Genomic DNA, 13402 nt, shown 5'->3' with positions numbered 1-13402 from the left:
TTCCTTTACATCCCTCCACGTTGTTTATTTAATAATAATAAAAAAAAGATATGCACACACATAGACTGACTTCTACCACCCACAACCATCCCTTGTCCCACCTGGGGACCAAGTCCCACCTTGACTCCCGAACAGATAAAGGAGAAAATGAAGAGGATATGGGAGAAACCCTCACGCGGTACCCTCGGGGACAGAGGACTGGGGTGCAGGAATGAGAGGAGCCCTATATTTCTGGAAAGAGTGAGAAGAGAGGTGAACCACCCACCCTAGTCCCACTAAGTGCTTAACCCCCACACTCCACCTTCCTTTACAACTGCCCCGAGCCCCAGGATCAGGTTCCCTAACCTGGTGAGGGATTAAGTCACTGTGAGGTGAGGATGTCAGGGGTGATTGAGGTAGAGGGGCTGGGAGGCCTGATGAGCAGGACTAGCTGCAGAGCCTGGCAAGGGGCCACCTGTGGTATTGCCCGGGGACGGGGACGGCTGCTTTCGGAGCGAGGGGGGCACCGTAGAGGTCTTGATGTGAATCACCCTGGTGTCCATGACCTCACACTCGATCTGCATCATCTCCTCATAGTCCCCTGGGGGGCCCCGGCCTGACACGGTCTCTGTGTGAAGGAGAGAGGGAAGCGGGGAAGGGGAGGCAGACAGTGGTGGGTGGGGTGAGATGAGGAAGATGGTTAGAAAGTTGTGAAGAGGAGGAGGGCAGAGGCAGCCCACAGGCCGAGTGAGGTGGGCAGAGGGCTGGCATAGGAAGGTAAGTGACAACGAGTAAGGGGCACACGGGACAGGAGGTCAAGAAAGAAAAGCCTAGCCACCACCTACCAGAGCAGCTTTGGTCTGGTTGAGAAAGGATCTCACTGTGTAACCCAGACTCCCCCTCTTCCCATCTCAGACTCCTGAGCCCTCAATGCTCAATTGCAGTCCCTTGTCTCCCCACTTTTTCTTCCCCTTGGTTCCAAGTCCCTCCTCGCACCTTCTCCCTTAGCGCCCCCTGCTGATTCTCTAGGAGAACTCCCTCCTTCCTCAGTTTTAGATTTCAGAACCCTCTCCATAGCCAGAGGGAAGAATTACCATTGGGGGCCATGGCTGGCATCACCAGTGACATCTTGGGCCTGGATGTCTTGTTGTGGCTGATGGCTGGGAGCAGCAGGTGGTCCTAGGAGCAGAAGGGCCATGCTGGGTGGCAGGGGAAGACACATCGACAGGTTCCCCAGCTGGGGACCCAAGGTGACAGGCACAGGCACATGACAGGGGGAGGGGAGCTCACCCTTCGGAAGGAGACAACATAGAAGGTATCTTCCCTCCGGTCAATTGCGTCTAGAAACTCCGGCTGTGAGCGGCTGGGGTGGCGGTAGAGCTGCAGCTGGCCCACGGGGTCCCTAAGCAGGTGAGAACAGACTCAGGAAGCCCGGCAGAGAGGGCGACAGATTCCTCTGGAACAACAGCCGTGGCCTCCTGGGGTACAGCTCTCTCTAGTGACCTCACTTACCTTTCAGGGGGTCCTGGAGGTTGGGTGGGGACAGGTTTCACTGGAGGAGACTTCTTCCGTAGCTGAGACTTCTGGAAGGAGAAGTATCTAAAGATTTGAAGAGGGTAAAGGGAGGAGGGAAAGAGAGAGGCGGTCCCTGGAAGCTGGTGCCATCTCACACCCACTCCTCCATGTCCCCCAAGAACCCTTGAAATCTCTCTAAAATGTCTACCTGGAATCCCCAGGACAGTAGCTTTGTCTTGCTTTCACCTTCCTTGGCCCGCCCACTGGCTCCTACCTGTCTCTCCTGGGCCCTGTGAGGTATCTTCCGTCGACCTCTCTGGTGACGTTGGACCCAGCCACTCAGCTCATCAGCAAGCCTAGGGAGACGGACCACCAGCTCTAAGGAAGGCCAAAATGTATGCCCCATGCCCACAAGCAGGCGTGAGAAGGCAGGGGAGCTGGCACTTCCACACAGAAGGACAGACTATGCACACCTCAGAGACTCAGTTCGGTTGAAATGGCGGCAGTCCGAGGAGAGGAAGAGCTGGTCCAGGTCTCTCAGCAGCAGCTCCTTGGCCCCCCCGGGGAAGGCCGTCAGGTTTCTGAAGTGAAGCAGAGGAGGCAGTGACCAGAGAGAGACTGCCCAGCACAGGACACCATCAAACCCCCGGGCCAAGAGCAACTTCGGCTCTATACCCTGCAAAGGCAGGCTTTGGGAAGATGGCTCCTCCTTCTTACAGGAGGGGTCTTTCTGCTTCTCACCTGAAGCTAGGCCTGCCTGCAGAGCTGGGCTGCTGCTCCTCAGGGCTCCGGGCGGCTTCCTGAAGGGGTTCAATGCCATGAGCTGGCCCTGGTTCTGAGAAGCCCAGCAGGTGCCTCTGGGGTCGAGGCTCCTCCCTGCTCATCCGAGGAGACATGGGAGCTGGGGGCGGCTCGCTGATGCTGTGGGCAGGGAAGCAGGGAGGGGAAGAATTCTGGCTTTCTCAGCTGTCTGGTGCAGTGCAAGTCAGGACTCTGCAGACTGAGGAAGGTATAACCTGTCCCACGTGGCTGCATCTCCCTTCAGTGAGCGGGGAGTAGAGAGGGTACCAATCTCACAGGCCCAGGAAACAGGAAAGGAGAACGAGGACTCTAAGGCCTCGCAGCCAGGGAGCCTGTGAGCCACGTGCACGGGTGTCAGGGCAGGGGTTTGTGTGTACAAATGTACACAGATGTGCCCGTGCACAGATACACGTCATCCATATGTACACATATGTACATGTGCATACAGAAGTCACTGCTCAGCATGACCCACCCTCTTCCTTTATTTGACACTGTCTCTCAGCAGCCTGCCATTCATCAAGGGCCAGTGAGCCCCGGGGACCTGCCTGGCTCTGTCTTCCCATTGCTGTCCATGCTACCACATCTGGTCTTTTCAAAATGTGGGTTCAAGGATCAAACGTATGTCCTGGTGATGGGGTGTCAAGCACCTGGCCCACTCCTGGGGTCACTTCTCATTAACACTATCGCCACCCCCCACCCACAATGCACCTCCTCCGAGGGAAACAGTACACACTAGCAATGGCTGATGGAAACAGCATCTGGGCTGCGGGGGCGGGAACGCTTGTGTAAGTGGAACACAGTGCCCGGGGCCGAGCAGACAACCGGGCAGCTCATCTGTGAGGCTCAGCTCCACCCAGGGCTGCAGGGAGGTGGTGAGGGGCTCACCTCACAGGCCCAAAGTTGAAGGCAATGAAGAGAAGGAAGACCATGATGCAGACAACCTTCCTGTTTCCAGACCCCAGCTTGAGCCCGCTGTTCTGCAGGCAGAGGAAGACAGGAGGTGAGTATGGTCTCAGGCCTGCCTTCCCAGCCCTCTCCAAGGGCAGCGCAGGCAGACCTCTGCCAGTAGGGCCTCCAGCCGCCGCCGGAGGGCAGCGTTCTCCCTGCGCAGCTGCTGGTTGTCTGCCAGCACAGCCTGCAGCCGGGCCTCCAGGCCTTGCAGGTACTCTTTCTTCTTGCGGCGGGACTGGCAGGCTGACTCTCGATTCTTGATCATCCGCTGCTGCCGCTTCAACAGCTTTGCCTTGCACCAGTGAGGTTGAGAATGAAGATGAGTTAGAGAGATCATGCCCCAGCCCCAAAGACTCACTGCCAGCTCATGGCCACTCTCCTGCCTCCCTCCTAGTCCTCTTATGTGGGACAGGAGAGACTGGAGGACCACAGTGCTGGCTAATCCTCTCCTTAAGACTTCCTTCCCAAGCTCTTGTTCTGAGCCCTAAGTTAATGGGCTACAGCTAAGAGCAGTTGACCTGCCTTCCCACTGGGAAGCCACCCTATGTGCTAAACCTACAACCAAACGTGACACCCCTCCAACCTACACACCTAACGCCACGTACAGCAAAGCCCCCCACACCCTCAGCCTTCCATCCCGCACACTGGCTCCCTTTTCCACGCTGCTGCCTGCCGGACAGACTGCCCTCTGCCCTCCTGTGACATAGCCTGCCCACCCTCCTCGGCACATACATCCACTTCAGGCGGGCAGGAGTTCCCCGGCATAGGGGCTGGAACAATGCTCTTCCTCTCAGGCCGTGGAGCTGCAGGAGCTGGCCCTTCAGGCTGGACTCGGATAGCACCTTGGATGAGGACCACTGGGGACACTAGAAAGATGAGCAGGAGGATGTCAGAGAGGATGACGTCAGGACCCCCGTGTCCAATCTCACACACGAGCCCTGAAGGTCCAGGGCCCTCAGGGGCAGTGAGCTCACTCCCAGGCCCCTCTCTAGCTTCCTCACCCGCAGGCTGCTGGACCAGGGGTTGCAGGAGGACAGCAGCGCTGGTAGGCCCAGCTCTAGGTGGCACCGGAACTGTGGTTAGTACCACAGGCTTGGGCTGCAGTGGAGGCTTCCGAGTGGCTGGAGCTTTCCCTGAAGGAAGGGAAGGGAAAGGAAGGGATTCTAACACTGTGAGGCCTCTCAACAAGGACCCTAGGGGTCAGGAGACCCCCATTACCTGAGGAACTATCAGGGGATGGACCCATGCTGATCTGGACAGCTCCGAGCGAAGAGGCTGGGACATCCCACAGGAGGCACCCTGGAGGGGACGGAGACTCTGTCTTCACTTCCAGAACCTCCTCTCCTATAAAAGGCTGTGCAGGGCAGCCCAGAGACATTAGTTAGGAGTGCCGGTACTGAGCAGGCGGTCAAGGGAGAGCTTCCCGCACCCCTGGAGAAGGATGCACAGGAGAGCAAGGTGTGTCACCTGACTGGGAGAGTCGGCTGACAGCAAGGAGGCCTCAGAGTGGACAGAAGAAGACGGAGAGGCAGGTTCCAGCTTGGTCTGGATATCTGAGGGGGCAGGAAGAAGACACAAGTGCTGGCTACAGGAGCTGAGGAGATGCTCGCTGGTAGACAGAACTCACTGCTCTTGCAGAAGATGGACCCCAGAGTCCTCATGGTTGCTAACAGCTGTCAGTAACTTCAGGGGATCCGATGCCCTCTCCTGATCTCTGGAGGCATCGAGCACACACATCGTGCATGTGCAGGCAACTTACCCAAACACATCAAATAAACACATCTTAAAAGCAGCAGCCGTTGGCTGGCAGATAAATACTGAAGATGAAGGGAGACCAGGGTCAGTCCTCCTTTTACCTGGACGCTGTAGTGCAGGCACCGCAGGAGAGACCGTGAGCTGACTAAGGCGCTAAGGCTCCTCCCACCTCGACCCTCCTCTCACTTCAGCAGCTTCCCTAACTTGTCTCACACACACACACACACACACACTGCCTTCTCCCCTTCCGTCCTTACATCTCTCTCACAGATGGGGCAGGCTTCCAAGCCAAGGCAGCTCAGTAGTCACAGAGCTCACACAGAGGCCTTTATTTCATGTGCAGACGCATTTGGAAGTGCACAAGGCTAGAAGACAACCCCCTGAACTAGAGGTATAGACACTTGTGGGCCACCACGTGGTACTGGCAATTGAACCTGGATCCTCTGGAAGAGCGGCCAGTGAGTGCCCTTAACCACTGAGCTGTCTCTCCAACCCCCTCCCCTCTGGCGGGTTTTTATCTTATTTTATTTTTGGTTTGTTTCTTTCGTTTTTGTGTTTTGGCTTTTCATCACAGGGTCTCTCTGTGCAGCCCTGGCTGTCCTGGAACTCAGTCTGTAAAACCAGGCCGGCATGGCTCCTGTGTGCTGGCGCGACACTTCTCACATCCTCACTTTCAGTACTATTGTTTCTATGGTTTCACTTCCTTTTTTATTTGGAGGTTATTTCTCTCCGTACTCTGGCCTCTGCCTCCCAAGTGCTGGGGTTCAAGGTGTGCACCACCCCCACCTGGACCCTGGCAGGCACAAGGTCAGTGACAACTGTGATTACCTGGAAGATCATCAGAGGCAGAGCCCACAGTGATCTGGACTGTTTCAAAGGGGGATGCTGGGTCATCCCCCAGCAGGCAGAGTGGGGGTGCCAGGGACTCCATCTTCACATGCAGCACCTCCCCTACGCCAGGGACCTGTGAGAGGCAGGGTGGTGCAGGGAGGTGGAAGGAATGAGGGAAAGAAACCAAGAGAGTAAGAACGAAGACCCCAGAGCTTCCAGCCCTCCAAACAAATGTGCCCTGCGCTAAGTGGTCCTGACATGCCGCCTAGCCTGCCCAGGCTCTTTGTTCGATTATCTTCTCACAATCGCAAATATCGCATTACAGTGCGCGGCCTGGGCAAGAACAGTTTGCAAACTCTCAGCAGTTTAGCCGGCCGTCTCTCTGCACGTTCAAAAAGCCCCCGTCTTCCCTTCTACACAACCAGACCAGAAGGGCAGAAAGCGAGGGGACGGTGTCTAAAAAGAGACTGCCACCTGCCTCATGACTCACAGCACACAAACAGTACCTCAGCACCTATGAGTGGAGCCACGGAGAACCAGAGGGGAGATGTCTCTCACCTGGCTGGGGGGCTCTGTGGAAAGATGTGAGGACTCTGAGCTGAGGGAGGAGGACGAGCAGGGAGAGGATGGCTCAGACTTCACCTGAAGATCTGGGGGGGGAGAAAAGTTCCGAGGTAAGCAGGGGAGGCTGGGGACGAGGCTCGGCACTAAGACCATGTCTTGCCTGCGCCAAACCAACACTGCAGAAATAAGTAACGAAGGAGCAGAGCCTAGCATTGCCTGTAGCGTGGTGCTGAGGTGGGGCAGGAGAGTAAGGGCAGACAACACCCCAGGGATCGATCGCAGGGAGGAGCACACAGGGATGTTAGTTTCTGGGAAGCAGCAGGAAGAGAAGGGCATTTGGAAAGATGAGGGGAGTCCTAAGGGTGCCTTACCTGGGAAGATGGGTAGAGGGTCCCAAGGGGGCTCAGGGGGGCTGACATCCATCCCCACATCCAGAGAGCTGCTGTCAAACTAAGCAGTGGGACATATTAGTGGGCAGGAAGGTGAGAAAGTACACAGCACAACAGGAGCGACACAGCTTGCAAATTAAGACGCCCACTGTGTCAAGACCCCATAGTTTACAGAAAAAATGTTTCTCTTTCGCTTTCGTTGTATTTTCCTAACAACCACTAACAGCCTATTCTCGCCCCTGTAAACACACAGCTGTCAGTCTTTTATCTGTACCCCATAAGAAGGATCCCAAAAGGCCAGAAGGGGCTGCTCTCTAAAATCCCGACTTGGCTGGCTAGTCCCGGGTGCGCCTCTAAAATAAAGCTTGCGCCAATTAGACCACTGGACTTTTGAAACTGGTCTTTCTCCTCGAAATTTTCGAGTTTAACAAGAGCAGGGGTGACGCCCAGATGAGCTCTGTGGCTTGGCGATGACTCCAAGTTTGGGGTCGCCCTCCCACCACCAAGGGTCATAAGAGAAACTCTGAGGTAGCAATACCGGGACATCCTGCTCCACGCAACGATACAACTGTGCCTGTTCCTCGGCCACTTCATCCAGGCCACTGTACAAGGTGCTGTCTGCATGGAGGCCCGCGTGTCAGGAGGGTGGCACGCCAGCCCCGGCTCCATCCCTCATTGGCTCGGCCAGGCCAGACCCACCGCCCGCCCACTCGCTCAGCCTTACACCCTAAGGCGTCCAGCCCCTCTCCCCTGACCCCGAGCAGCCCCGTGCTCCCACAGGGGGCCAAGGTCTTCCCTCCTCCCGCATCCCTGGGAAGCGCGAGTCCCGCTGCGCGCTCCCTCGGAGGATGGGCTCGGCGTCCGCCCAGCCTTCCTCGTTCACCCTCTGCTGCCTTCCCGCGTGCCTCGGGCCCATGGCGAGCCTCAGCCCGCTCCTCCCCCGGGGCCCCACTCCGCGCACCCCAATCCTCCGGACTCAGCAGGTTGTCGGTGAAGAAGCGCGTCGGGTCGGCGATCTCGCTGAGGAGCATCAGCTCCGCCATCTTCCCCCCACCCCCCACCATGAGCCGGCTCCCTGGCCCGCCTCCTCCCGGCCGCGGCAAATCCGTGGGCTCGCTGAGGAAAACCGGCGTCCCGGAAGTCCTGATGACCAGTCAGAGGCTTAGTTGGTGAGCACGTGACACGAAAGAGCAATGACTGTGCATGCCGGGCCAATGGCACCGGTCAGCCGCTTTACCGGTCCAGGCGAGACTGTGCGTGCGCCGTACAGGCCCCAGAGACTAGCATTGTGGGAAATGTAGTTCCTAGCACTTAGGGTTCCGGCATCTGGGCTAGAGTGTTCATGCTTGAGCAGTAGTCCGCAAACATCTGCACCCATGTGGTGCCCATAAACTCATGAAGGCACACGCATAATGAATGAATTATTAATGGATAAACGAATGAGCAAAGTTCCAGCATCTAGGATAAGAGATGGCTCAGCAGTTTAATATTGCTTATTGCGACTAGGCGGCGGTGGTACACGCCTTTAATCCCAGCACTCAGGAGGCAGAGGCAGGTGGATCTCAGCCTAGTCTACAAAGTGTGCTCCAGGACTGCCAGGGTTGTTACACAGAGAAGCCCTGTCTCGAACCCTCCCACCCAAAAAGAAAGTGCTTATTGCTTTTGTAAGGGTCTGGATTACATTCTCTCTACCCACACCTGGGGACACGCAACCACTTGTAACTCCACCTCCCTGGGATGCAACTCCCTGACATCCGGAAGTTCACAGCCAGTCCCAAATAGACAGCCTCTCCTATCCTCGGAGGTGGATATGGGAGGTGGATACGCTTCCCGGGACTCCCTCCACCAAGTGGCTCACTGACATCATCGCTAACTCCCTGTAGGTCAGAAGGAGATACGAGTTCAAACAACATCCTTCGGGGCCCTTGAAAATCCCACAACACAGACCACAGTTCGCGGGTTCCTGTCTCCTTTAATCAGCTAAACATCTTGCGCAGTCCCCGAGCCAGCCCTGCATCCTGTTTCCTCCCCTGAATGACCACCTTCCCCAGCTCCTCTTTCGCTGCACGGTTTTTGGGATCTACTGCTAGCACTTTCTTGAGATCAGCAGTGGCTTTTTCCAAGTCCCCGAGGGCAGCCTGAGCAACCCCCCTTCGGTATAAGGCCTTTAAATGGCCCGGCTCCCGCTCCAGCACTCGGTCACAGCTCTGGGCTGCCAACTGGGGGTGTCCTAGCAGCAACTGGCAGGCAGCCAGATTGGCATAAAGGATAGTTCGTTCGGGAGGGCCGGGTGGGGGCAACGTCAGCAGCAGTCGGAGAGCCCGTCCATAGCATCGGGCAGCCCCTTGAGGGTTCCCAGCTCGAAACAGTTCTGTACCCCTTCTGTGTTCTTCTTTGGCCAGAGCCTCCTTCTCCATAGCCTCCATCTCCCAGGAGTCCCGGCCATTGGTGAAGGAATCCAGTCTGAGTTTAGCAAGAGGTGCAGAGGATCCAGGAAGGTGAATCTTCGCTTCCTCGCCCTGACGCATAGACTCCAGGCATTTTTCCATGAGTTCCCCCCACATTTTTTCCCTCCATTGCCCTATGCCTATGGTTAGTTCTGTCCAGCCCTCGGGCATCCCAGATCCAAAAGGAAATCCCAAAGCCAACACTTGGCATTTGGAGCCTAGCTTGGGTTTGTCTAAGCCATGGCCAGGGACTATGATCTTCTTTACAAAACTCCCATCAGGACAGTACCAAAGATCAGAAGCTTGGAGGTGCTCTGCCATCTCATTGATTGAGACTTGAAATTTATCAGAGTCACCTTCAAATCCAGCCACGGGGTGTTCAATCTCTTGAGTCTCTACAATTTGACTGGCTGGATCCGGTCTCACTCCCACCTTCGGGGCTTCAGGGAGAAGACCTAGGGATCGCTGCCTAAACGGAATGGCTGCATTTAGGTTTTGCTGGGCGTTCTCTTCCCGCTGCTGCGGCTGAGCGGTGTTCTTCTCTTTCATTGGGCTGATAGGTGAGGTCTCCATTGGATCTCCTGATCCCTTCCACAGCAGATAAGGTAAAGGAAAGACAGTTTAGTCTGGAAAGTGATGGGTCAAGTGTAGTTCAGACCTGAGCGAGTGGAAAAAAAAAAAAAAAAACAAACACGAAACAATGTAAATTCCAGAATTCCTAGTTAAGACTCCTCGTAGTGCTAAAAGTTTCTCCTTTTTTTTTCCCCTTCCCAAGCTAGAATCCACCCAGGTCTAGTTTAGAACTATAAATTCTGTAATTCCCCGTGGTTCGGGTAGTCGCCCCAACTATGGGCACTTGACTGGGTCAAAAAGTACCTGAGAGGCCAAGGAGCATAGCAGGTCGGCCTAAGTCACAGTTGTTGCATTGAGTATGATGTTGAGGCCTGGAAGAGCAGCCTGGAAGCAGCTGAGAGTCTCTATCAGCCCTTGAGCCCTCGAGACGGAGAAGCTAGTCCCTAACACGACGGCCAATCAGGAGCACGAAGAGGTCCCTTGTCCCGCCTCCATGGTGACGTCATTTCCCTAGCAACCGTGAAGCGCCATACCTTAGCAACCGGACTAGACCTAAGCAATAGAATTAGCCAAATCGAACCGAGGTTGATAAAGATCTGGCTGACTGGTTTAGTCAAAATGTAAAAAGGCCAGAAATGGGAAACTTGAGCTGAGAAAGAGAGAGCGTGGTAGAGAGCTTTGCCAAGCATGCGTAAAGACCCTGAGTTCGAGCTTCAGTTCAAATTTAAAGGCTGAGATTTTAGCTGCTTTCAGACCCTCCCCTGTTATTATACCCAAATTCAGAGATCTTAGCTGAAATCAACCCCTGTCCATTTTGGCTCATCCTTGATTGACTTTTGTCACATATCCATCATTGCCCTTCAACTGAGCCCCCTGATCCAGAATCGTAGTGTTTTTCAAACTCGAATGAGCACATCCATCATGAGAAAATACGTTAAATTGCAGACCTGGATTTCAAAACTCTCAGATGGAGCCTGTGATTCTTGGATAGTGCTCCAGCCCGCTAGCAGTGTGATCCCTCAGTGACCTCATTCCGCACCAGCTCAGTTTGTCCTATATTTTTCGTGTGTAACTAGTATCCCAGGCTCCAGTGAGAGGAGCAGTGGAGAACAGCTCTCCTCCTCCCTACAGAAGGTGTAGATAGATCCGGTTCATGACTCAGCCTTGCTGGGCAAACTGCCTGCACCGGCTGGGCCAGCACAGTTCTTCTGGGAAGGAGAACCCCTTATTATCTAAGCACCTTACTTTGTCTTATGTTGTTCTTGGTGTTATTGACAGGGTCATGTGTATCCCTTGCTGGCCTGGAACTCTATGTCGAAGAGGATGCTGGGATCATGGGTATGCCCCACTGTGCCTGGTTTATGTGGATCACACCCAGAGCTTCATTGATGATACAGGGTGAAAGAAATACTGACAAGCTTTACACTGATTAGAATATAAAAAGAATAAGTGTACTAACAAACGTCGTCGGAGATATTAAATAAATAATTAAACCGAGAGGCTGTGACCCAATTCTTACTTAAACATAGCCTACAAACGAGCTTTGCGTAGACAGTTTGGGAAGACAAGGAAATAGTTACACACCTGAATTCATTGAAATCTAAGTTTCTTTTGCCCTTTGGAGCCACTTGCTTGTCAGAAACTCTCCTCTTTCCAGGCTTTGCTAACCTGCCTTGGAAAAGTGACCTTGGGCTTCAACTCTCTCAGAAAGTGAAGCTGGTTTAAGGGTAATGGAAACTGCTGGACTTCCTAACGACACAGAAAAGTGTAGCCAGGAGATAAGAAAGGTTGCCATCTGCCTTTGTAAATCTGCTTGACTGCCCAGAGAATGTAATTCATAACCAAACCCTCAGTTTCTGCTTTTGTAACACTTGCTCTATCTCCCCCGCAAGAAAAACAAACAAACCCAAAAATGTAATTTGGGTTGGCAATTTAAAAGACACCTGTAAGCCAGGCGTGATAGCACATGGTTTTAATCCCAGAAATCAGGAGGCAGAGGCAGATAGAGCTCTGTGAGTTTGAAGCCAGCCTGGTCTACAAACCAACTCCCAGGATAGCCAGGACTGTTACACAGAGAAATCCTGTCTCGGGAAAACAAAACAAAACCCAGTTTTCTCTGTTTCTGTTGCACTCCAGGTCACTGACCTTCTTTTTTTTTTTTTTCTCCCTCTCAAAAATTTTAGTTTTGGTTTTGAGCCAGCGTAATCTTAGTCCACTTCCCCATCCCCAACACCATGACTAACTGCTGTGGCTCTCGGAATCCGTGGAATCTTATAGAGAATTAATCCATCTTCTCTCTCCTCCCCTTTCCGCTGAGGGATTTCAAGGAAAGTAGGAAGTGTAGAAGTTTACACCTTAATCCTTGCACAAAGAAACCCATATTCTCTGTTACTCCATAGTGCGAGGCAGTGTGTGTGTGTGTAACCCCTTCAGCAGGTATCCATTGAGCACCCGTTATATCTGGGCAGCATGCTAGGACCCCGAACACCGAGATGAGAGGGACGGAGCCTTTACCCTCATGAGATTTATAGCCTCACCACAGAAAGCGATCACAGAGGTATCCCAAGTATAATGTGCTATGAGAGCAAGCTGTGACAGGGAGTAGACATTCTTTGTGGCAACAGTTTTGCTGACATCTAAAGAATGGACTGGAGTTTGAGTGATGACTCCTATAGCCCCAGCACTTAGGACATGGAGGAAGGAGCATAATAGTGAGTGAGTTTGAGGCTAGCCTGGGCTACATGAATGACACAGAGGACAGATCTGTGGTGGATCTCTGCTACTTTTTGGCTTCTTTTTTCTACCCTTTATCCCCCCATCTTCATCCTCTATCACTAGATAGGAGAGAAAGGACAGAGGCGAGAGAGAGGTAGAGACCCCTGTATCTTACATCTTTCATTTCCTCTTGGACCACAGCTACTAGAAAAACACAACCAACCTCCCCAACCCACACTGCCTCTTGGCATCCCTAGCATTTATCTACCGTCTGAAAAATTCCCAGAATTTCAGAGTCACATGATTGCAGAAACTATCTGCAGCTGGCAAAACCATGGCCCTGCTAGCACATGAGGCCAACCACAATCGGCTGTTACAGACAGTCCCGAGCAGCCCACTTGCCCCCCACACCTGGGATTAAAGCTAAAGCACATTTTTATAGTATTCCTATCTTTTTAAAAGAAACCAGGGCTGGAGAGATGGCTCCTCAGTTAAGAGCACTGACTGTTCTTCCAGAGGTCCTGAGTTCAATTCCCAGCAACCACATGGTGGCTCACAACCACCTGTAATGGGACCTGATGCCCTTTTCTGGTGTGTGTGTCTGAAGACAGCTACAGTGTACTCATATAAATAAAAATAAATAAATCTTGAAAGAAAGAAAGTTTCCTAGGCAAATGGATGGACCTGGAGGGCATCATCCTGAGTGAGGTAACCCAATCACAAAGGAACTCACACAATATGTACTCAGTGGATATTAGCCCAGAAACTTAGAATACCCAAGATATAAGATACAATTTGCTAAACGCATGAAACTCAAGAAGAACGAAAACCAAAGTGTGGACACTTTGCCCCTTCTTAGAATTAGGAACAAAACACCCATGG

At 53.4% G+C, this 13402-nt stretch overlaps 2 protein-coding genes across 5 annotated transcripts; both read right to left on the bottom strand.

Moving 5' to 3' along the window:
• On the bottom strand, nucleotides 1-7911 carry Atf6b (activating transcription factor 6 beta). Its single transcript, XM_021186210.1, has 18 exons — nucleotides 7747-7911; nucleotides 7324-7403; nucleotides 6768-6846; nucleotides 6391-6482; nucleotides 5830-5965; nucleotides 4714-4799; nucleotides 4465-4600; nucleotides 4248-4379; nucleotides 3979-4112; nucleotides 3353-3538; nucleotides 3181-3272; nucleotides 2236-2415; nucleotides 1968-2075; nucleotides 1769-1850; nucleotides 1492-1562; nucleotides 1270-1381; nucleotides 1074-1158; nucleotides 1-607 (listed from the first exon to the last, which is right to left on the bottom strand). The coding sequence occupies exons 1-18, from the start codon at nucleotides 7847-7849 to the stop codon at nucleotides 381-383; spliced, it is 2121 nt and encodes a 706-aa protein (XP_021041869.1). The 5' UTR covers nucleotides 7850-7911; the 3' UTR covers nucleotides 1-380.
• Nucleotides 7912-8737: 826 nt separating this feature from the next.
• Fkbpl (FKBP prolyl isomerase like) lies at nucleotides 8738-11123 on the bottom strand. Of its 4 annotated transcripts, none has more exons than XM_021149394.2 (3): nucleotides 11051-11123; nucleotides 10109-10315; nucleotides 8738-9890 (listed from the first exon to the last, which is right to left on the bottom strand). In XM_021149394.2, exon 3 carries the CDS (start codon nucleotides 9803-9805, stop codon nucleotides 8762-8764), a length of 1044 nt encoding a protein of 347 aa, XP_021005053.1. In that variant the 5' UTR covers nucleotides 9806-9890; nucleotides 10109-10315; nucleotides 11051-11123; the 3' UTR covers nucleotides 8738-8761. The 4 variants fall into 4 exon arrangements, with proteins under 4 accessions (XP_021005053.1, XP_021005054.1, XP_021005055.1 ...); XM_021149395.2 differs by having other exon boundaries at nucleotides 10109-10357; nucleotides 11051-11114; XM_021149396.1 differs by lacking the exon at nucleotides 11051-11123 and adding an exon at nucleotides 10753-11026 and having other exon boundaries at nucleotides 10109-10357.
• Nucleotides 11124-13402: the final 2279 nt, after the last annotated feature.

This window comes from Mus caroli, chromosome 17, assembly GCF_900094665.2.
Source record: "Mus caroli chromosome 17, CAROLI_EIJ_v1.1, whole genome shotgun sequence".
NCBI classification, from domain to species: Eukaryota; Metazoa; Chordata; class Mammalia; order Rodentia; family Muridae; genus Mus; species Mus caroli.
The sequence above is the reverse complement of the archived record's forward strand: the minus strand, read 5'-3'. Positions and strand labels throughout refer to the sequence as shown.